The 21,109-nt window shown below is 48.6% G+C and overlaps 1 protein-coding gene and 2 pseudogenes across 1 annotated transcript in view; 1 reads left to right on the top strand and 2 right to left on the bottom strand.

Moving 5' to 3' along the window:
• The window catches only part of USP50 (ubiquitin specific peptidase 50), a 34,491-nt gene extending 26,364 nt beyond the window's left edge, over positions 1–8,127 (bottom strand). Inside the window, exons 1-4 of the mRNA XM_070423048.1 lie at positions 8,075–8,127; positions 5,212–5,403; positions 4,546–4,741; positions 965–1,174 (exon numbers count right to left, since the gene is read on the bottom strand). Of these exons, the coding sequence (XP_070279149.1) occupies positions 965–1,174; positions 4,546–4,741; positions 5,212–5,403; positions 8,075–8,127 (651 nt within the window). The remainder of the gene's footprint in view (positions 1–964; positions 1,175–4,545; positions 4,742–5,211; positions 5,404–8,074) is intronic.
• Positions 8,128–9,912: 1,785 nt separating this feature from the next.
• On the bottom strand, positions 9,913–12,547 carry LOC139003087 (MOB kinase activator 2 pseudogene; annotated as a pseudogene).
• Positions 12,548–17,135: 4,588 nt separating this feature from the next.
• Positions 17,136–18,441, top strand: LOC139003123 (beclin-2-like; annotated as a pseudogene).
• The last annotated feature ends 2,668 nt before the right edge of the window (positions 18,442–21,109 follow it).

The raw sequence follows: 21,109 nt of genomic DNA, 5'->3' as shown, positions 1-21,109 counted from the left end.
GAGGAGGACAGATTCTGCTTTCAGTAGACACACCAGCACCTCATTTAGAGTCTTTGGGATTCGTTTCCAGACATCTGTAGCCATTTGATCTGCGAACAAGTCCCGTTCTGAATTAGTAGGATTCTATTCTCCAATTCTGGTAAATGTGTATCATCCTGAGAGGAGACGCATTGCTCCCGCCTCCAAACTGCTCCCTGCCTTCTACCACCACACCCTCCGCTACATTAGCTTTTGGTATTATGGTGAAGAAAATTCAAGAAGTAAACTAAGGCACTAGATTCCATTCTATTTTCCCCACACACTTCACAGCTTTTGTCTAAAAATGTAACAGCTCGCCCTAACTGGTTTGGCTCAGTGGATAGAGCATCAGCTTGGGGAATGAAGGGCCCTGGGTTCGATTCCAGGCAAGGGCACATGCCTGGGGTTGTGGGCTTGATCCCGAGTAGGGGGGTTTGCAGGAGGCAGCCAATCAATGATTCTCTTTCATCATTGATGTTTCTATCTCTCTCTCCCTCTCCCTTCCTCTCTAAAATCAATAAAAAATATATTTAAAATATATATAAATAAGTAAATAAAATATAAGAGCTCAAGACTGAGTCAGAATCTTTTATATCTAGTTCCCAAAATGGACCTACAGACCTTTGAGATAAGGAAAGGCCATAAATTTTTTGCAAGAAAGTTTAAATTCCCTATATGCACCACACCATGACAACAGATCGAATAAACCCCATTTATCTTTTCAATTTTACAACAAGGTTGCTTTATTGGGTACATAGAAATGCAACTGAGGTCACAGTAACTTTTGTCTGTCGCTTGTCTATAACATGTTATCATCATGGCTTCCAATTTTTTTTTAAAGTTATAAAGCAGCCCCTTCCTTACTAGAAAATACAGGAAACAGGCGTCAGAGAATCCAGGGCCGGATAGAACCAGACAAGAAAGCAAGCAGGAGTGAGAGCCCTACCTGGAGAGAGCACTTGTATTCGGATGGGATGGGGAGGGGGAGGACTGTGAAGACTTCGTTCTTGTAGGTGCAGTTCTCACACTTGAGGCACATGATGCTGTAGTTGAGCTGCCCTTCAAACAGCCGGGTGACGATGGAGGTCTCGCTGGCAATCGCCTTCCTACAGCATCTCGGGACAGACCCTGTCTCGCAGGATCTTCTTCGGTGGAACTACATCAAGGGATGGAAACCAATGACTGGTTATCAAAAAGGTTTTAATAGATGACTTGCCTTTTTTCTATCAGAACAATAGATTGCCGCCAGAAACCATGTTGTGGAGTCAGACAATACACAGAGTGAGAACTTCTTAAGAGCATGTAGTGTGTGTGACTTCTGATAATCCAGCCAGTCCCCCCCCTTAGGGAAGCTGAGGAACGATCCCCTAACCTGGTGACATACATGGCCATGGCTCCAGAAGCTCACAGCCTCACGATAGAGCGACAGAGGGCCTGGGAGGCAGTTTTTCCTGGGAAGAGTTTCTGGGTAAGTTTCAGACTAGCTTTCAGTCATGCAAGCTGATCTGGAGATGCAATCAAGGAATTTGTTCTCTCCACCAGTCCCTTCAGGCTATGTTCCCTAGCTACTTCTCCTTTTGTTAGAAAACACTTTTTATTTTTTAAATTATTTTTATTTCTTTTTAAAATATATATATATTTTATTGATTTTTTACAGAGAGGAAGGGAGAAGGATAGAGAGTTAGAAACATCAATGAGAGAGAAACATCGATCAGCTGCCTTCTGCACACCTCCCCCCTGGGGATGTGCCCGCAACCAAGGTACATGCCCTTGACCAGAATCGAACCTGGGACCCTTCAGTCCATAGACCGACGCTCTATCCACTGAGCCAAACCAGTTAGGGCTATTTTTATTTCTTAATTAAAACTTTTTTCAATTACAGTTTACAGTCAATATTATGTTGTATTCGTTTCAGGGGTACAGTATAATGATCAATCATATACTTTACAGAGTGCTCCACCTGATATTTCCAGTACCCACCTGGCACCACACACAGTTATTACAATACTAGAGGCCCGATGAATGAAATTTGTGCAAGAATAGGGTTTTCTTCCCCAGGCTGCTGGCACTGGCTTCCCTCTGGCTACCAGCAGGCACCTGGGACCCAGGCTTCCCTTGCAGCCCTGGCTTCGTCTGGAAGGACGTTCAGTCTAATTAGCATATTATGCTTTTATTATTATAGACTAGAGGCCTGGTGCATGAAATTCATGCACGGGGGGGGGGGGGTGTTCCTCAGCCTGGCCTGCACCCTCTCCAATCTGGGACCCCTCGGGGGATGTCCGACTGCCGATTTAGGCCCGATCCCTGGGTTCAGGCCTAAACCGGCAGTCAGACATCCCTCTCACAATCCTGGACCACTGGCTCCTAACCGCTCGCCTGCGTGCCTGATCACCCCCTAAGTATTCCCCTGCCAGCCTGATTGACTCCTCACTGTGTGGAGTGGCCACCGGGCCCCGCCTCCGCTGTGCGCATGGCCATCTTGTGCAAGCCATCTTTGTGGTGGCCATCTTGTGATGACGTCGTGTACAGGGCCACCTAGGCTTTTATTAGTATAGATTAGTGACTATATTTCCTATGCTGTACTTCACATCCCATGACTATTTTATAAGTACAAATTTGTACTTCTCAATCCCTTCAGAGTTTTCATTCTGTCCCCCAACCCCCACCTCTCTGGCAACCATCAGTCTGTTCTCTGTATTTATGAGTCTCTTTCTGTTTTGCTTCTTCATTTATATTGTTCTTTAGATCCCACATATAAATGAAGTCACATGGTATTTGTCTTTCTCTGAGTAACTTATTTCACTTAGCATAATAATACTCTCTAGGTTCATCCATGCTGTCACAAATGGTAAGATTTCATTACTTTTTATAGCTAAGTAATATTCCACTGTATATATGTACCACAGCTTTTTTATCCACTCGTCTATTAATGGGCACTTGGACTGTTTCCATAGCTTGGCTTTTAAAAATAACACTGCAATGAACATAAAGGTGTATATATTCTTTCAAATTCGTGTTTTGGGTTTCTTCAGATATAAATCTAGAAGTGGAATTTCTGGATCATAAGCAGTTCCAATCTTAATTTTTTGAGGAAACTCCATACTGTTTTCCACAGTGGCTGCACCAATCCACATTCCCACCAGCAGTGCACGACGGTTCCCTTTTCTCCACATCCTCACCAATGCTTGTCAGTTTGTTGACTTATTGATGATAGCCATTCTGACAGGTGTGAGATGATACCTCATTGTGATTTTAATGTGCATTTCTGTGATAATTGGTGACTCTGAGCATCTTTTCATGTGTCTATTGGCCATCTGTATGTCCTCTTTGGAGAAATGTCTATTCCGAGAAAACTTTCTGAAAAGAGCAGATCGTAAATCTCTGAGGCAGCCTGACTAACTGGCCTGGAGCCTGGCTTGACCCTCGCCCACCCTCCGGGCAGCACGACCGGGAGCGCACCCTGACTTGTCAGGGACCCACACACTTGGAAGGCGCATTAGCTCCAGTCAGCTCTACCCTGGAGCTGCGCTTGGGCTGCCTTCTTGGATCACACCTGGTGCCCGGGCCTGCTCCCCCTACAGTGATGTAATTAATGCCTCTAATTCCAAGTTTGGTCTTGGAAACCAGAATGCTGTTTATTTGCGACCGGCTGACAGAACCTAGGTGCTTTTACTGACCACCACCCTCCCTCTGGCTAGAAAAAGTGCAGCCATGAATACTTTATAAGGAGTTAAACTGAACAATGGAACCGAGAGCTGCAGATGAGAAGGACCAATGGCTATGTTGTGATCCTTTATGCTGAGTATTTCCTGGAGCCAGCGATGAGGTAAGCTGACACCACAAGGACACCGCCTAACGTCAAGGACACATCTTTGGGGACTGTGGGTCTCCAGTCAAGGCTGAAGGCAGTGAGTCGTGTAAATAAAAGCAAAACCCGTAGTAAGTGGCAACTTCATGGTTTATTAACTGTCCCAACTGGACGAGGGATTCAGGTTGGGCGTGTTTGGCATGAAGATGGAACGTTACGGTCCGCAGATCTGTCTGTAATCTAAGACCGAACTTAATAGTTTCTTGGGTTTGTTGTTGCCAAGAACACTTACTTTAAGTTGTAAAGTTCTGGATGTTATAACTCAGGAGGAATCATATTTTTTATTTAAAAAATGTGATTTTCACTTTTAAAAAGTACTAGTAGGCCATGCAGATGTAATTGGTAAAGGGAACGGAATTAGTGGTTCCCACACCGTTTGATCCCTGGAAATACCAGGTGAGCTTTCCCAGAGCACAGCCCAGACATCCCCCCCACCCCCACCCCACACCCAGCACTGGGGCGAGGCCTGGCAGCTGCGTCCTGACTCTTCCCGGTGGTTCTGATGACCGGCTAGGTTAGGGAAGCACAGACTACTCAGATGCTGACCTGAAGCCCCCCAGCACCTGTGCTTGGCACGAGCAGCAATACTGACCGAACAGATGACAGTTGCGGATGGAGCCGAAGGTCTACCCTATGTCAAGACCATTCCTTCTACTGACCTTTTTCAGAGACTCATGAAGCTCGTTCAGGACATAAATCAAGAATTCCTGGGCGTCTTGTTGCGTCTTTTTCATAAACGCCGGGTAGAGGTTGCCAAGAGCTGACCGAAGTATTTCTGGCGAGACACAGTCCGAGTCTCCAAGCCACATGTCCGTCATCACGTAGGCAAAAGCGGTGGCGACTTTGCTGCAGTCCCTGGGAGGAAGGGAGCGGCGTGTCTGGGGGCTCTCATGTAAGGGGACACCTCACACTCCAGCATGCAGGCCTCGGACCCCAAACGGAGCTCCTTCCCTTCCTGGAGGACTCCTCCCCCACCCCACCCCCCCACCACTGCACGCTCCCTAGCCAGCGGTTCTCAACCTGTGGGTCGCGACCCCTTTGGGGGTCGAACGACCCTTTCACAGGGGTCGTCTAAGACCATCGGAAAACACATATATAATTACGTATTGTTTTTGTGATTAATCACTATGCTTTAATTACGTTCAATTTGTAACAATGAAATTGGGGATCACCACAACATGAGGAACTGTATTAAAGGGTCGCGGCATTAGGAAGGTTGAGAAGCACTGCTAGACTGGTGTCTGGGCGCTGAAGCCCCCACCGGCTGGAACAGGGACCCAGAGGTTCCCTCCCCAGCCCCTCCTGGGGGGGCACAGCGGGCTTACTTGTGAAGAGCCGTGATGTACTTTCCGGAGAGAAAGTACTCCACCAGCGGCGAGATGCTGCAGAGACACTGCAGGATGGCGTTCATGTAGCACGTGTTGCCCAGGTTCCGCAGGCCCGTCACGCCCTGCAAGTGCGGCTGGTTCCCGCCCGGGTGCACCGGGGAGCCGCGGCAGTGGTCTGCACACTCGGCACTGGGCGTCACCGGGAAAGGAAGGAGCGTTTTGAGGGAACAGAAAACTCAACCACAGAGCTTGTATGCACATCTGCATGACCCATGCACGCAGACGTGGGGGTGGAGAGGGCCTGGGGCGGGGGGGGGGGGGGGGGGGGGGCTGGAGGGGGTCAATGGGGGGGAAAAGGGAGACCTATGTAATACTTTCAACAATAAAGATTTTTAAAAAAATAATTTTAAAGTATGTCTCTTTCAATTTCATGACACAGAATTCTTTTTTTTCATTTTTATCCTCACCCAGGGATATGTTTATTGATTTTAGAGAGGAAGGCAGAGAGAAAAAACATTGATGAGAGAGAGAAACATCCATCCGTCGGTTGCCTCCTGTACACCCCGACCAGGGGATGCAACCTTTTATTGTACAGGATGATGCTCCAATCAGCTGAGCCACCCGGCCCGGGCCAGAAGCCTTCTTAATAAGGCTTCCATCAAGCACATCCCCACAAGGACAGAAGTATTCGAGCCTGGAGTCTAAAATTGCATTACTTAGTCCAGAACTCTTTGAACGGTGCCTGCAGCCAAATAAGCAGAGATAAAGTTTCCTCCTCAGACCAAAGGGGCCAGAACATAGTGGCCTTTCAGAGCCCTAGAACTGCTTGGCTAAAAACGCAGACTTTCCCTCTAAATAGCAAAGCATGTCCCTTCTTGTTGGGCAAGACGTTTAATTATTATTAGTAGTAATAATAGTAGATAGTACTTAATAATAGCAATAGCCATCATGAATTAAGCCTGGCGCAATATTAAGTACTTAACATATATTTTCCCATTTAATTCTAGAAACAGTTCTATGGAGTGTGCATAATTATTTGTAAATCCTGTGTTATAGATGAGGTACTATGTTTCAGTGGTTTAGTCATTGGCCTATGGCAATATATTAAGGGGTGTGCAGTGATATGTAGAGAGAAGGAATGTTTATCTACCTACCTACCTACCTACCTACCTACCATCTGTCAAGAGTTATTTGGAGTTATATATTATACTAGAGCAGGGGTCCTCAAACTTTTTAAACGGGGAGCCAGTTCACTGTCCCTCAGACCGTTGGAGGGCCGGACTACAGTTTAAAAAAAAAACTATGAACAAATTCCTATGCACACTGCACATATCTTATTTTGAAGTAAAAAACAAAACGGGAACAAATACAATATTTGTATTTGCATGTGGCCCTCGGGCCGTAGTTTGAGGACTCCTGTACTAGAGGCTCAGTGCACGAATTCGTGCATGGGTGGGATCCGGCTGGCCCCCCCTGATTGGGGCCCATGGGGCCAGGCTGGTCAGAGGGAGGGGCTGTGGCCAGCCCCCAAAGGGGGAAACCTGATTGGAGGTGGGGGTTGGGGGGTGGGGAGTGGTGGGGAGGAGCCACAGGCGGTTGGCCAGCCACCCTGCCCCTGGTCGAACTCCTGGTGGAGGGGACAATTTGCATATTAGCCTTTTATTATATAGGATATTAATAGTTGGGTGTGTGTACACACATACATATATACATATTGAGAGCATATTATGTACATATACTAAAAGCACGAATATACATATGTGCATATTATATATCTATATATAGACATAGACAAACACACACATGGGAAAGAGAGGACAAGTATAGACCTTGTGTGAAAAACAGCTTGGTTTACATCCTGACCTGCCGCTTACCAGTTACAGCAGCGGTTCTCAACCTGTGGGTCGCCAACCTGTGGGTCGCGACCCCTCTGGGGGTCGAATGACCCTTTCACAGGGGTCGCCTAAGACCATCAGAAAACACATATATACTTACATATTGTTTTTGTGATTAATCACTATGCTTTAATTATGTTCAATTTATAACAATGAAAATACATCCTGCATAGCAGATATTTACATTACGATTCATAACAGTAGCAACATTACAGTTATGAAGTAGCAACGGAAATAACTTTATGGTTGGGGGTCACCACAACATGAGGAACTGTATTGAAGGGTCGTGGCATTAGGAAGGTTGAGAACCACTGAGTTACAGGATCTGGGACTCATGCGGGGTTCTCATCTATGGGACAGGAACACTGCCCGCCTCCGAGGCTGGTGGTGAGGGTTAGATTGAATGATGCAGGCGTGTGGCACAGACCGCACAGCGAACAGGAGGTGACCTAAGATCTTTTTAAAGAAGTGACTGATCTAGGACGTCCCAAACAGGAAGCTTCAGAAGGAAAGCGCTCAGGTGAGTCAGCGGGACCTGCGCAGGGCGGGGATTCTCTGGGCTCCTGGGGAGTCCTCCTCCCTCCACCATTTCCTTTTGTAAGTTGGCTATTGGCCAGGCAGCCCGGCATCTTTGTCCTTGATGAGTTGTCTTTTCATCTACGGTATTAGGTGGGGTCTCCATTGATGGCCACCTCCCCCCTGCACCACCCTGCGGGTCTGAAAGGGCTCACTGTTACATGGAGAGTTGTTTCACTTCTATTTACCGATGTCACGGGAGGTCTGGGCTGTCGCCTTCAGGAATATCTACTGCCTACATGTCAAATAGCATCTTTCCTTCCTTCCGGGGGACCTCCAGTGGGTAAGGTCTGGGGGAACCCTCCCAAAGGCGGCACGTTCCCCGACTGCTTTAGCGTGGGCTCCCGCCCCCGCCCCAAGTGAGAAAGCCGCAGTGGACAGAGGCTCACAGGACGTAGTAGATGCCAAAGTCATCGCCGGGGGAAGGCCGCTGCGAAGTCATGTTAGTGAAACCAAGTTGGACTTTTCACTGCTATTCAGGAGCCACTTCTAGTCCTTTGAACTTCATTTCTCCGAGCCTGTTATCTTGGCTCTTTTGGTTTGTAATAAACTATATGTCCCTCCCCCCACCTTTCAGTAGCTGCAAACTGGTGTTTATCTGCAAGTCAGCTACATTCCAACTTGGATTTTCTATGCATCATAATCCTTTCCATTCACCTTCGATATTCTAACATGTTGCCATGAGATACTGTTACTTGGTTGCTTAAAAACTTTGTAGCCAATTCCGGTTCAAAGAATGAACTAAATATATAACATCTATTCCTCCATCACTCAGGTTCTCTTGTGTAGGTTTATTGAGCAAGCGCGCACGTACACACACACACACACACACACACACACACACGAAGATTTACCCGCCTGGAATCAGTGGACACCATGGAGACCCACGCATCCTCCCTCCAAGTGACTCACATTCCAGGACTGGGAGGCGCGGGGGGGGGGGGGGGGGGCGGCGTTTCTTACCCTGGGGAGGGAGGCAGTTGGATTTTGCCGCTTCCAAAAATGCATAGCACTGAGGTGGACTGGATCATTAATTACAGTGCAAAGGGGGTGCACGCACATGAGTGTGCACATCACACACATACATAATCCCACTAGTGCCCAAAAGGGCAAACATAAAGGGTTTATTATAAAATAATTTATGAGCTAAGCACACAATGATCTCCCAAGCCTCATGTTCTACATAGAGACCTGTGCTTAAGAAAGCTCTTCAGTCGGCTGGGGTGGCTGAGGTTGAGCGTCCACCCGTGACCCAGGAGGTCATGGTTGGATTCCTCATAAGGGCACATGCCGGGTTGGGGGCTGGATCCCCAGTAGGGGGCGTGCAATCGATGAGTCTCTCTCATCATTGATATTTCTCTCTCTCTCTCCCTCTCCCTTCCTCTTTCTGAAATCGATAAAAATATATATATATATTTAAAAACAAGAAAGTTCTTCAGTAAAGAGGGATTCCACCCTCCCCTCCTCCCCCATCCAATGCTCTCTCTAGAGGAAAAGGGGTCAGAGAATATATGCAGCCTTGGAGCATGAAAGCAACCTGGCCAGGAAGTGGTCTTGTTAGGATGGGGAGCCCCCAGAACCCCATCACCGGTACCACCCTGTTCTTCCTTTGTGCTAACTCAGAACCTGTAGGGCAGCGATTTCCCACCTTTTTCATCTCGTGGCGCACATAAACTAAATTACTAAAATTCTGTAGCACACCAAAAATATATATTTGCCCATCTGACAAAATAGGTATCATTTTTTTTTTTTAACCTGAGAGAATTCTTTTTATTCGAACAAACAGAGAGGAGCAGAGCGTGCAAGGCTCTGCCTTCTGCCCACAGCTGCTCCGCACAGGCTGCAGCCCCCATGCCTTGGTCCCAAGGCCGGCTAGTCCCGGGGTCCCTCTTGGGCGGCAGGGGCAGGAGGAACGGGGACATGGGCTGGGGGGCCCTGCAGAGCATCTCTGGCCTCCCCCCCCCTCCCCCCCCCATGCTGAACTGCCAACAGCCAAGATCCAGTGGGGGGGGAGACAGGAGGAATGTAAGATAACCCGCCCTGAAGCAACACGACCAAGAGGAACCCTGGTCTGCAGCCCAAGGCCTGGGAGGAGCCCCATCTCACTGGCGACTTCTCAGAGCGGCAGAGCCGGGGAGGTGGGGCCGGGCCGCAGAGAAGACAAGGAAAGGAAGCCCGGAGGAGACAAAGCAGAATCCCCTCGGTGTGCTGAGCAGAGGAAGGAGTCTCAGGTGCTTCTCGACAAGCGGCACTTGTCCATCCAACAGGAAAACGGCGCGGGAAGCAGGCAGACGCCGGCTCCGGGGTCCACACTCCGCGTGGCCTGGCCTGGGCAGCGTCCCCTCTCCGGCTTCCTGCCAGCGTGCCCAGCACATGTGCGCACACAGGTGGACACACGCCGGCACACATGCCACCGTCTCTGCACACGTGCACGCCTGTCTGGCCATGCGGCTCGCCTCTCCTTCACATGGTTCTGTGCCCCGGCACCCCCACCGCTGGCCCCGTCCGTGCCGCCCCCGCCGTGGGCCCCGCCGCTGCACAGCACCTCCGTGAGGTCGTCCCTGACGGCGGTCTTTTGGGATCCAGGAGATTGAACGCCCTGGCGAAGAGGATGAAGTGGATGTAGAGGGTGTCCAAGTGTCCATGCAGCTCGAGCGCCAGGGTCTCCTTGAAGTGGGACGAGTAGATGTGGGCCAGCACGTGGAACAGGTACCTGCAGATCTTCTTCACCAGGGACTCGAAGGAGCTGGGGAACACGTCCTCATCCGTCACCAGCTTCTGCACAGAGCTCATGGCCAAGTCGACGTACTGGGGGGCAATGCACTTGACCGTCTTCCCTGGCTCTCACACCAGTAGTACTGTGTACTGCACACAGCCACGGTCTGGCACGCCTCCCCGTGCAGAACTCCGAGATCGTGCTGTACTGCAGGTCGACGTGGTGGAAGATCGTGGTGGTGATGCTGGCCAGCCACTCGTTGAGGTCGATCTCCCGGGGCAGCACCACCAGCTCCCTGAACTCACAGTCGGTGATCCTGGACTTGGCATACTCTGGCTCCAGGTACACCTTCTCCTCCTCGGCCGCAGCTTCTTCCCGTTGGGCTTTGCTTTGGACTTCCTCCACGCTTTGCTACTTAGGAGCAGTGCCACCTAGTGACTCATGAACATGCCTGAGCACTAGCCTGGAGTGGCCATTACAGGAGCGGCCACACCAGCCACTGCCACCATCGTGGTCATTGCACAGGCCTGCACGCTTCCTGTCCACGAGACCCGTCCAATGTCACAGCCCCCGCTCACCAGTCGTCAGTGTGGCCCATCTGTGCTGAGCTAGACCATGTGCGCAGGGGTGAGTGAGGCCTGCTGGGCCCACTGGAGGTGCTGTGGGGCTGCCCCCACATGGGCTAAGAAACGAGTCTGGCTCTAGGAACACACAGAGCACTGGTGGGCTGGCCCCAGCTGAGGGGACACACCAAGTGCCAATCACCAGCCTGCCCCACAGCCCACGGGACGCGGCCCCAGGCACCTGGCTGGCATGGTCCCGCCCTCTGAGGAGCAGAAAATAGGTATCGTTTTGATTCATTCACACCAAGTGGCTATTGTTGTGTTGGCTGTTGTCATTTTTTAGCTTGACAGTCAGAGGGAAGAGGTCAGTGCCCCTGACTAGTCAGGTATTGCATGTTTTACAAATTCTTGCACACCCCAGTGTGCCTGCCACAGCACGCAGGTTGAAAATTACTGATATAGCCCTCGCCGGTTTGGCTCAGTGGATAGAGTGTCGGCCTGCAGATTCAAGGGTCCCAGGTTCGATCCCGGTCAAGGGCATGTACCTGGGTTGCAGGCACATCCCCAGTGGGAGATGTGCAGGAGGCAGCTGATCGATGTTTCTCTCTCATCGATGTTTCTAACTCTCTACCCCTCTCCCTTCCTCTCTGTAAAAAATCAATAAAATATTTTTTTTTTTAAAAAGAAAAGAAAATTGCTGATGTAGGGAGGAGGTAAGAAACAGCCTTCAGGGCCAACCCAATTTGTCTTTTACCAACTCTTCATCAAGTGAAATGAAGGAGGTAGTAAAAACACCTCTTCAAAAATATCAATGTCAGGAACGATAAAGAAGGCTGAAAACTATACCAGATTAAATAAAACAAGACAAATATTACACCCAATCCTGGATGGGATGCTGGATCAGGAAAGTAAAATTGCTGTAAGAGGACATTTTTGGTACAACTGATAAAATCTGCATGTGGGTTATATATGGATAGTTTGTACCAACATTGAATCTTATAAAAGTGTACTGTTTGCGAAAGAGAATATCCTTATTCTTAGGAAATACACCCTGACGGATTTAGGGTCATGACATATGCAACCTGCTCTCCAGTGGCTCAGGACACGCACTGACACAGACACGTGTGAGGGGATGGGGAGCGATTGGCAAGCACGCGGCAAATGCAGCCAAATGTCAGCAGCTGGTGAACCCGAGTGAAGGCATCCTGGAGTTAGTTCTTCGTGCTATTCTGCAAGGTTGAATTATCTCAAACTAAAAAGTTTTTTTAAAAAATGAGTAAAGCTGATATACCTGTTAGTGTGGATTTATCTCCAACTATATCACTGGTAAGTCCAAAAGGCAAGATGCCGGAGAGTTTGCCTATAGTATGCACCCCACTGATGTCCCAATGGTTTTAAGAACATACAGGTCTGATCAGGCTGCACAAATTAGGAATTCTTTCTTTGACACCCGGATAAGGGATCCTGGCAACTAGAGGCACCGACTCTTGCAGCTGTTTGATATTCGGTATTTGTGGTCTATTCCCAGAGCTGTTTCTTGAAGTCACCTCGGAGGTGGTTCTACGGGACTTGAGTCCTGTCATCCTGCTCCCTCTGCCAGAGAAGTTCTCCCAAGGCCATTGTTCCTCCTGATCAGTGGACTCTTGTTGAAAGTTCATTTTATGTTTGATACTGGTAAGTAATAAAAAGGTATCTAGAAATCTTCCAAACTTTAAGTCTAATTTTTATAGTTTTTAAATTTCTCTACAAACACATTTAAGTCACCTACAGAAATATCAGTCTTGTGTTTTCCTTTCCAATCCCTGTGACTTTTTATTTCTTTCCTTTTGAACTAGCTGGCACCTCCAGGAAAATAGAAATGGGGATGGTAGGTATCCCTAACACATTCCTGGACTAAGCGGAAAAGCTTTGAATAATTCACCACTAAGTGTGATGTTTGCTAAAGACATAGGTTTTTTTTATTTTTTTTATTTTTTTAGAGTTGTAATCACGAATGGATATTGAGTGTGGTCAGGTTTTTCTGACTTTTGAGATAATCATGAGATTTTTTCCTTCTTTATTCTGTTACTAGTGTCCCAGTGCACGGATTCATGCACATGGAAATTAATGAGAAGAAATATTTTAATAACACTATTTGCGACTTGCTAATGAAAATAGGATTCCACCGAGACTCCTATCTACCTACTCCAGGACTTCTGTGAGGATCAAATGAGATGAGGCACAGGAAAATGCTTCACAAACATTTGGTTAATGTTGTAATTTGTAAAATGTTTGCACCTGGCTATAAAGCAGGTCGTGTTCCTGTGCGGAAGAAACTCCAAGGAGGCTAGTCGCTAAGGAGAGGAAGCCGGGAGTTGCTATGTGACATCATTACCTGGTACCCACAGCCACCATTTCCGGGCTGGGGCTGGGCTGTGGGCCGCATTTTGTGCCATGGGGTCTTGGCAGCATTGGCTGCAATTTGATGGGATGTCGCTCTGGGGGTGGTGGTGGGGCCTGTGTCCCTTGGGGAAAGCCAAGTATTGGTTGGTTGGCGCCAGGTACTCGGTGCCATTTATTTTTAAATGGCCAGTGTGCATCATGGCAGCTACTGTGTTGAGTGTCTGCCCCCTGGTGGTCAGTGCACATCATAGCAACTGATTGGATGGACACACACTTAGCCTTTTATATATATAGACTAGAGGCCCAGTGCATGAAATTCATGCATGGGTAAGGTCCCCAGGCCTAGCCAACAATAAGGACCAATCTGTGGGGCGACTGGTGGGGTGATTGGGGCCCCCCGTTCACACCCGCCTTGGCCTGGTGCCACCCGCTTGCCAGCCCCCGCCCCCCACTGCCACTGCTGGTCACCTCCCTCTGCGGAGCAACCTACAGGGCAATCAAGGGACCCCGCTTGCACCTGCCTTGGCTGGCCTGGCGCTGCCCACTCACCAGCCCTGCCCTTCACCACTGCTGGTTGGGGCCTGTGGGCTGGGGGCAGCTCCTGCGTTGAGTGTCTGCCCCCTGGTGGTGAGTGCATGTCATAGCGACCAGTCATTTGGCAGTCCTTCTGCCGTTGGTTGATTTGCATATTAGCCTTTTATTATATAGAATTATATTAGGTGTACAGCATAGTGGTTAGACTTTTATCTTAAAAAGTGATCCTACAATAAATATAATAACCATCTGGCACCATACTTATTGACTATATTCCCTATGCTATACTTTACATCCTGTGGTTTTTTATTATAACTGTCAATTTGTACATTTTAATCCCTTTCCCTTTTCACACCCCCCCCAACCCCTCTCTCATCTGGCAACCATCAAGTTCCTCTCTGTATCAGAGTTTGTTCTTTAGATTCCACATGTAAGTACAACCATATGGTATTTGTGTTTCTCTGTATGATTATTTCACTTAACATAATACCCTCTGGTCTATGTTGTCACAAATGGCAAGATTTCACTTTTTTATGGCTGAGTAATATTCCATTCGCCTATTGAAGGATACTTAGGTTATTGTAAATAATTCTGCAATGAATATAGGAGTGCATATGTCTTTTCAAAGGAGTATTTTGGAATTCTTCAGGTAAATACCCAGAAGTGGAATTGCTGGTCATGTTAGTTCTATTTTTAATGTTCTGAGGAATCTTCATACTCTTTCTAGTGGCTGCACTAATTTACATTCCCAACACTGCATAAGGGTTCCCTTGTCTCCACACTTTTGCCAATGCTTGTTTTTGTTGATTTATTTATGATAGCCATTCTGACAGGTGAAGTAATATCTCCTTAAACTCCTTTTCTTTTTTTAAAAATATATTTTATTGATTTTTTTCTACAGAGAGGAAGGGAGAGGGATAGAGAGTTAGGAACATCAATGAGAGAGAAACATCGATCAGCTGCCCCCTGCACACCCCCTACTGGGGATGTGCCCACAACCAAGGTACATGCCCTTGACCGGAATCGAACCTGGGGCCCTTCAGTCCGCAGGCTAACGCTCAATCCACTGAGCCAAACCGGTTAGGGCTAAACTCCTTTTTCTTAACAATATTGCTTTGATAGGTGAGAATTCTTAAGTCAATCTGATTTTTTGCCTTTGTAAACTTTTTTCTTCTTTATTTGCAGTCACCAAAAGGTGCCATGAAGTAGGACCTTTTTTCTTTCTTTCTTCCTCCTTCCCTTCCCTTCCCTTCCCTTCTCCCTTCCCTTCCCTTCCCTTCCCTTCCCTTCCTTTCCCCTCCCCTCCCCTCCCCTCCTCCTCCCCTCCCCTCCCCTCCCCTCCTCCCCTCCCCTCCCCTCCCCTTCCCCTCCCCTCCCCTCCCTTTCCTTTCCTTTCCTTTCCTTTCCTTTCCTTTCCTTTCCTTTCCTTTCCTTTCCTTTTCCTTTCCTTTCCTTTCCTTTCCTTTCCTTTCCTTCCCTTCCCTTCCCTTCCCTTTCCTTTCCTTTCCTTTCCTTTCCTTTCCTTTCCTCTTTCTCTCTCTTTCATTTTGGAACTTTTAATAGATATTCTCTCATTAATCAGAAAAATACTGTGCGTGCATCTCCTTTGTGCCAGTCACTGTGCCAGGTGTTGAATAGTGATTAAGACACAGTCTTGGCACCTGGGGGGCAGAGCGCTCTCGTGGATAACAAGTTTGCCCAGGCGATAATGGCCTTCCTGGACTGCATGCAGCAGATCAAGGAGGCAACGGAGAAGGGGGAGCCTGCGCTCTGCACACCATCCACGTGGGGGACGGCCTGATAGGAGACCCGGGAGCCAGTGAGTTCTACTCCATCAGAACCCGCCCTGAACACGGAGGAGTGTGGACAAAGGCACTCAAGCTCATGCTTACAGATTGTAAGTGCAGTCTCGCTGGGGTCTCTTCAAGTCCCAGAGCTGTGCCCCGCCCAGGAGTGCTGCGGGCCACCTTTTCACCAGGCTGAGGGCCTTGGTGGCAGCAGGTCTGGACTTCATCCAGCTCTTCAATCAGGGACCGAGACTTGCAGCCGCTGCGACCGGTACACCCATCTCCCAGATGTTCAGCTGTGAGGGTGTGCTCTATGAGGGGGCGTCCACTGTGTACCCCAAGCTCATCAACAAGGCCGCCTCCCACGAGAAGGGCATTCTCCGTGCCCGCCCTGACCCCTCTGGCCCCCGCCCCCACCCCCACCCCGGGCTCCCTAACCCAGGCCACACCTGCCCTGCTCAGCCCTCCCTCCCACCTGAGGCACAATCCCCAGCGCAGGGACCCCTTGGCCACCTGCTATATATCACGATCCTTGCCACATACCCCCACCTCCATGCCTCAGTTTCCCATTCTATGAAGTGGAAGATGTCCAGGGAATCTAAAAGTAGAAAAAAGAAAAGAAAGGAGGGGAGGGGAGGGGAGGGGAGGGGAGGGGAGGAAGGGAGGGAGGGAGGGAGGGAGGAAGGGAGGGAGGGAGGAAGGGAGAAGAGAAGCTGAAAAGATGGGCAGAGGCCTTGGTATCAGGTTAAGATGCTAAGACCTTATCTTAAGGCAGCGGTTCTCAACCTGTGGGTCTCGACCTCTATGGCGGTCGAACGACCCTTTCACAGGGGTCGCCTAAGACCATCCTGCATATCAGATATTTACATGATGATTCATAACAGTAGCAACATTACAGTTATGAAGTAGCAACGAAAATAATTTTATGGTTGGGTCACAACATGAGGAACTGTATTTAAAGGGCCAGAAGGTTGAGAACCACTGTAAGATAAGGGCATTAAACATTTTAAGGAGGGAGGTACCATGATCAGATTTTAAGTTTAGGAAGATTACTCTCATCTCTTCTCGGCCTTTTGGCTAAGATCAAGTGAAGAAAGATTACTCTTAAGATATGCCTTAGCACTAGCTGGTTTGGCTCTGTGGACTGAAGGGTCCAGGGTTCGATTCTGGTCAAGGGCATGCAGGAGGCAGCCAATTAATGATTCTCTCTCATCATTAATGTTTCTATCTCTCCCTCTCTGAAATCAATAAAGATATATTTTTTAAAGAAAGTGAGATGATTGGATTTTCTACTGAGAAAGACTCCCTTATCTAAAACAGCTAAGGGAGGGTAAGGTTTGAGGCGGAGAGAGATGAGATATGCATTTTAAAACTCACTCCCCTATGGGACCTTACAAAGTATAAATGGAGAAGTAACAGGGGAGCCAGAGGAAACTTAGAGTCAACGGTGAAAGTCAAAACCTCCACCATGTCCTCCATCCGCTTCATATGCCATTTCTGCCGCGGGCCCCTGAAGCGGACTAGTTCCTCGGAGACCTTGGGCCTTGACCTCAGCCAAGAACCTGCAGCTTCGAAATTCCCCTCAGCCCAGGGGGAGCCAGGAGCAGCTCCGGAGGAAGGCTGTGCCTCCGGGATGGAGACAGGCCTTGAAGAGCTGCAGGAGAGTGCCTCCGGCTGGACCACCCTTAGTGAGGACGAGATTTCCTGGTCCAGTCCCAGCAACTTCACCCTGCTCGGGGAGCTGGGCTCTGTGGGGACTCTCAGTAGCACCCAGAGAGCCACGAGCGGTGTCTTTGACATCCTAGCCGGTGAAGAGCTGGGCCACCCCCTGTGCGAGGGCTGTACTGACAGTCTTCTGGAGCAGCTGGACACCCAGCGCAGGGCCTCAGAATCTGACATTCAGAACTACCAGCGCTGTTTGGAGACCAGGGATGGATTAAGTGAGGACGCGAGGGAGACACTGCAGGAGGAGCTGAAGGCCGTGGAGCTGGAGGAAGCGAGGCTGGTCCAGGAGCTGGAGGAGGTGGAGAAGAACCGAGAACGGGCAGCTGTGGCTCTGGGGGCAGCCCGGGCAGAGACGGAGACGCTGGAGCAGCAGGAAAGGCAGTACTACAGGGACCTCAGTGAGCTGCAACAGCAGCACCTGGAACTGCAGGATGAGCTGTGCAGCGCGGAGGACCGGCTGCTGTATGCCCAGACCCAGCTCACCTGGCTGAAGAGAACCAACGCCTTCAAGGCTGCGTTTGAGATCTGCTGTGATGGCCCCCTGGCCATCATCAATAGCTTCAGATTGGGCTGCCACCCCCACTGTCCCCTGGAGCTGGAGTGAGATCAACGCCGCCTGGGGGCACACGGCCTTGCTGCTCCTGGCCCTGTCTAACACAGTCGGCCTGCAGTTTCAGAGGTACCGGCTCAGCCCCTGCGGAGACCACTCCTATCTGAAGTCCTTAACAGACGACTCGGTGGAGCTGCCTTTGTTCTGCACGTCGGGGCAGAGCGCTCTGGTGGATAACAAGTTTGACGAGGCGATGGTGGCCTTCCTGGACTGCATGCAGCAGTTCAAGGAGGCAGCGGAGAAGGGCGAGCCCGCCCTCTGCATGCCCTACACCATCCACGTGGGGGACGGCCTGATGGGAGACCCGGGAGCCGGTGAGTTCTACTCCATCAGAACCCGCCTGAACACGGAGGAGCGGTGGACAAAGGCACTCAAGCTCATGCTTACAAATTTTAAGTGGAGTCTCGCTTGGGTCTCCTTAAGGTATCCTCACAAGTAAGTTTATTTGAACATTATGCTAAGTGAAATACGCCAGTCAGAGAAAGAACAAACTATAAAAACACACTGTAGAACAAGCAGACAGCTCTGATGGGGGAGGGAGGTATGAAAAAGGGAGAGGGGTGGAGGGATTTAATAGGGGGGGTTCTATAATCTGATAGAGCACCTGAATTAATCTGAAAAATAATCATATTTTAAATCTTAGAACACATATACTTATGTGACTAGGGGGCTAAGTTTCTTATATGTGAACAGGGGGTTACATTTTAAGTTTCCTTTTCAAGGCCTGTGTGAAGCGATTAAGGAGGTGAGTCAGCTGTGAATCCAGCAAGCAGATTTGATAAGCAGGGTCAGACAGACCCACCTGGAGTCAAAACATCATCTCATCACCTGATGACTAAGGCCAACAGCTGACATCCACGGACCTCCAGGGCCACCTAACCCTACCCCTTCCCTTTATAATCCTGTCCCCTACGCCTTACTGGGAAGATAGGATTTGAATGTTTGTAAGTGCCCTGTCTTCTTGGTTGACTGGCCTTCTCAATAAAAGCCTTATGTGATTCAACCCTGCCTTCATTACTGGACACAGCGACAGGCAGCCTGAGCCCAACCGGGGGTTTCCTGCAACAGATTGAGCAAAAAAAGAGAAATCACGGGCACTGACAACAGTGTGGGGATTGCGTGTGGGGAGGTGGAGGTGTAAGGGGGTATGAGGGGATAAATGGTGATGGAAAATAGCAAAATAAAATGAAGGAAAAAAGCTCTGCTGGTGTGGCTCAGTGGTTGAGCATTGACTTATGATCCAGGAGGTCACGGTTCGATTCCCTTGGTTACCTCCCGTATGTGCCCTGACCGGGGACCAAACCCACAATCTGGGTATGTGTCCTGACTGGAAATTGAACCCACGACCTTTTGGTGTATGGGACGATACTCTAACCAAGCCACAATGGTCAGGGCATTACCCCTGCACTTCCAACTCTAGGGCAGCGGTCGCCAACCGGTGGTCCGTGAGGTCCAAAAGGTGGCGACTGCTGCTCTAGGGTATATTACCAGGAGTAAAATTGCTGTCCTCTGGTAACTGTCTAATCTTTCAAGAACTGCCAGACAGTAGTTGGCTATCAATGATGAGAAAATTATTGATCAGCTGCCTCCTGCACGCCCGCCTAGTGGGGATGGAGCCTGCAACCCAGGCATGTGCCCTGGCGGGGAATGGAACCGTGACCTCCTGGATCATAGCTCAATGCTGGCCAGGCTCATCATTGATGTTTCTTTCTCTCTCCCTCCCTCTCTGAAATCAATAAACATATATTTTAAAATAAAAAAATAACTTAAAAGTCTTTAATTTTCCATTATTTTGGCTTTCTTACACACGCACTTGTATATGATTGAGCCCTTGTATGGTGACTTTACTTGAATTCTCTTGATGTTTTAGTTTCACATTTATGCGTATGCCTACTTCTTACACTCCGCCCCCCCCATCCCCAAATTTCACTTAAAAGTGCCTTCAAATGTTGAGATACATATGGAACAGACTTACACAATATGACACACATTGTACTCAACTACCTATCTCTTAAACTTGTGCTTATTTTAACTATACTAAATTGGAAGAAAGTTACACAAATTCCTTTGCAAAGAGAAAAATCACTCAGAATGTTCTCTATGACCTCCTGGTTCATAGCTCTAAGCCTGTTCTCCTAATAACTAGCTCATTGGAACTTCCAAGGAAAGAAGGTAGCATGGAGACCTGTGACTTGAGTTCGGCACTTCACCTTCACAACATGAAGTACTGTCAGAGCGATTTGCTCAATTAGCTGGTCACTCATGGAATAAGTGGCAGAGCAAGAGAGTCCAACTCTGTCCAGCTCCATTTTGCATTGCAGTGTATTTGCAATGACAGAATTGGAAGGCACATAAGGTGTTGTAGAATATAGATAGCATCAGCACTTGCTTTTTATTGCCAGATAACATTCTACTGTGTGGATACACCATATTTCATTTACCCATTAATGTGTTGGACACTTGTTTCCACTTTTTGGCTATTATCAATAATGCTGCTATGGGCATTCATGTATAGGATTTGGTGTAGACATTTAGGGCTGGGCAAAAAGTAGATTGACAATTGTGAGTACACAGAAGTTAATTATTGTTTACTATTGCATTATTTTATATTACAACTGTAAAACTCCTTTGGCTCACCCCATTTTTTTATTTTATTTTTTTTAGAGGACGAGAGAGCAATAAACATGGATGTGAGGAACACTGAATCCATTGGTTACCTCCCGTATGTGCCCTGACCGGGGACCAAACCCACAATCTGGGTATGTGTCCTGACTGGAAATTGAACCCACGACCTTTTGGTGTATGGGACGATACTCTAACCAAGCCACATTGGTCAGGGCATTACCCCTGCACTTCCAACTCTAGGGCAGCGGTCGCCAACCGGTGGTCCGTGAGGTCCAAAAGGTGGCGACTGCTGCTCTAGGGTATATTACCAGGAGTAAAATTGCTGTCCTCTGGTAACTGTCTAATCTTTCAAGAACTGCCAGACAGTAGTTGGCTATACCACTTAAATTCCCATCAGCAATGTATGACAGTTCCAATTTCTCCACATCCTTGCCAACACATAGATGTTTTGATTCTGGTTATTCGAGTGGGTGTGAAGTGGT

Source organism: Myotis yumanensis, unplaced genomic scaffold (assembly GCF_028538775.1).
Source record: "Myotis yumanensis isolate MYYU_CA2020_CCGP unplaced genomic scaffold, mMyoYum1.0.hap1 SCAF_1, whole genome shotgun sequence".
NCBI classification, from domain to species: domain Eukaryota; kingdom Metazoa; phylum Chordata; class Mammalia; order Chiroptera; family Vespertilionidae; genus Myotis; species Myotis yumanensis.
Note: the sequence above shows the minus strand (reverse complement) of the source record. Positions and strands in the feature narration are given on the sequence as shown.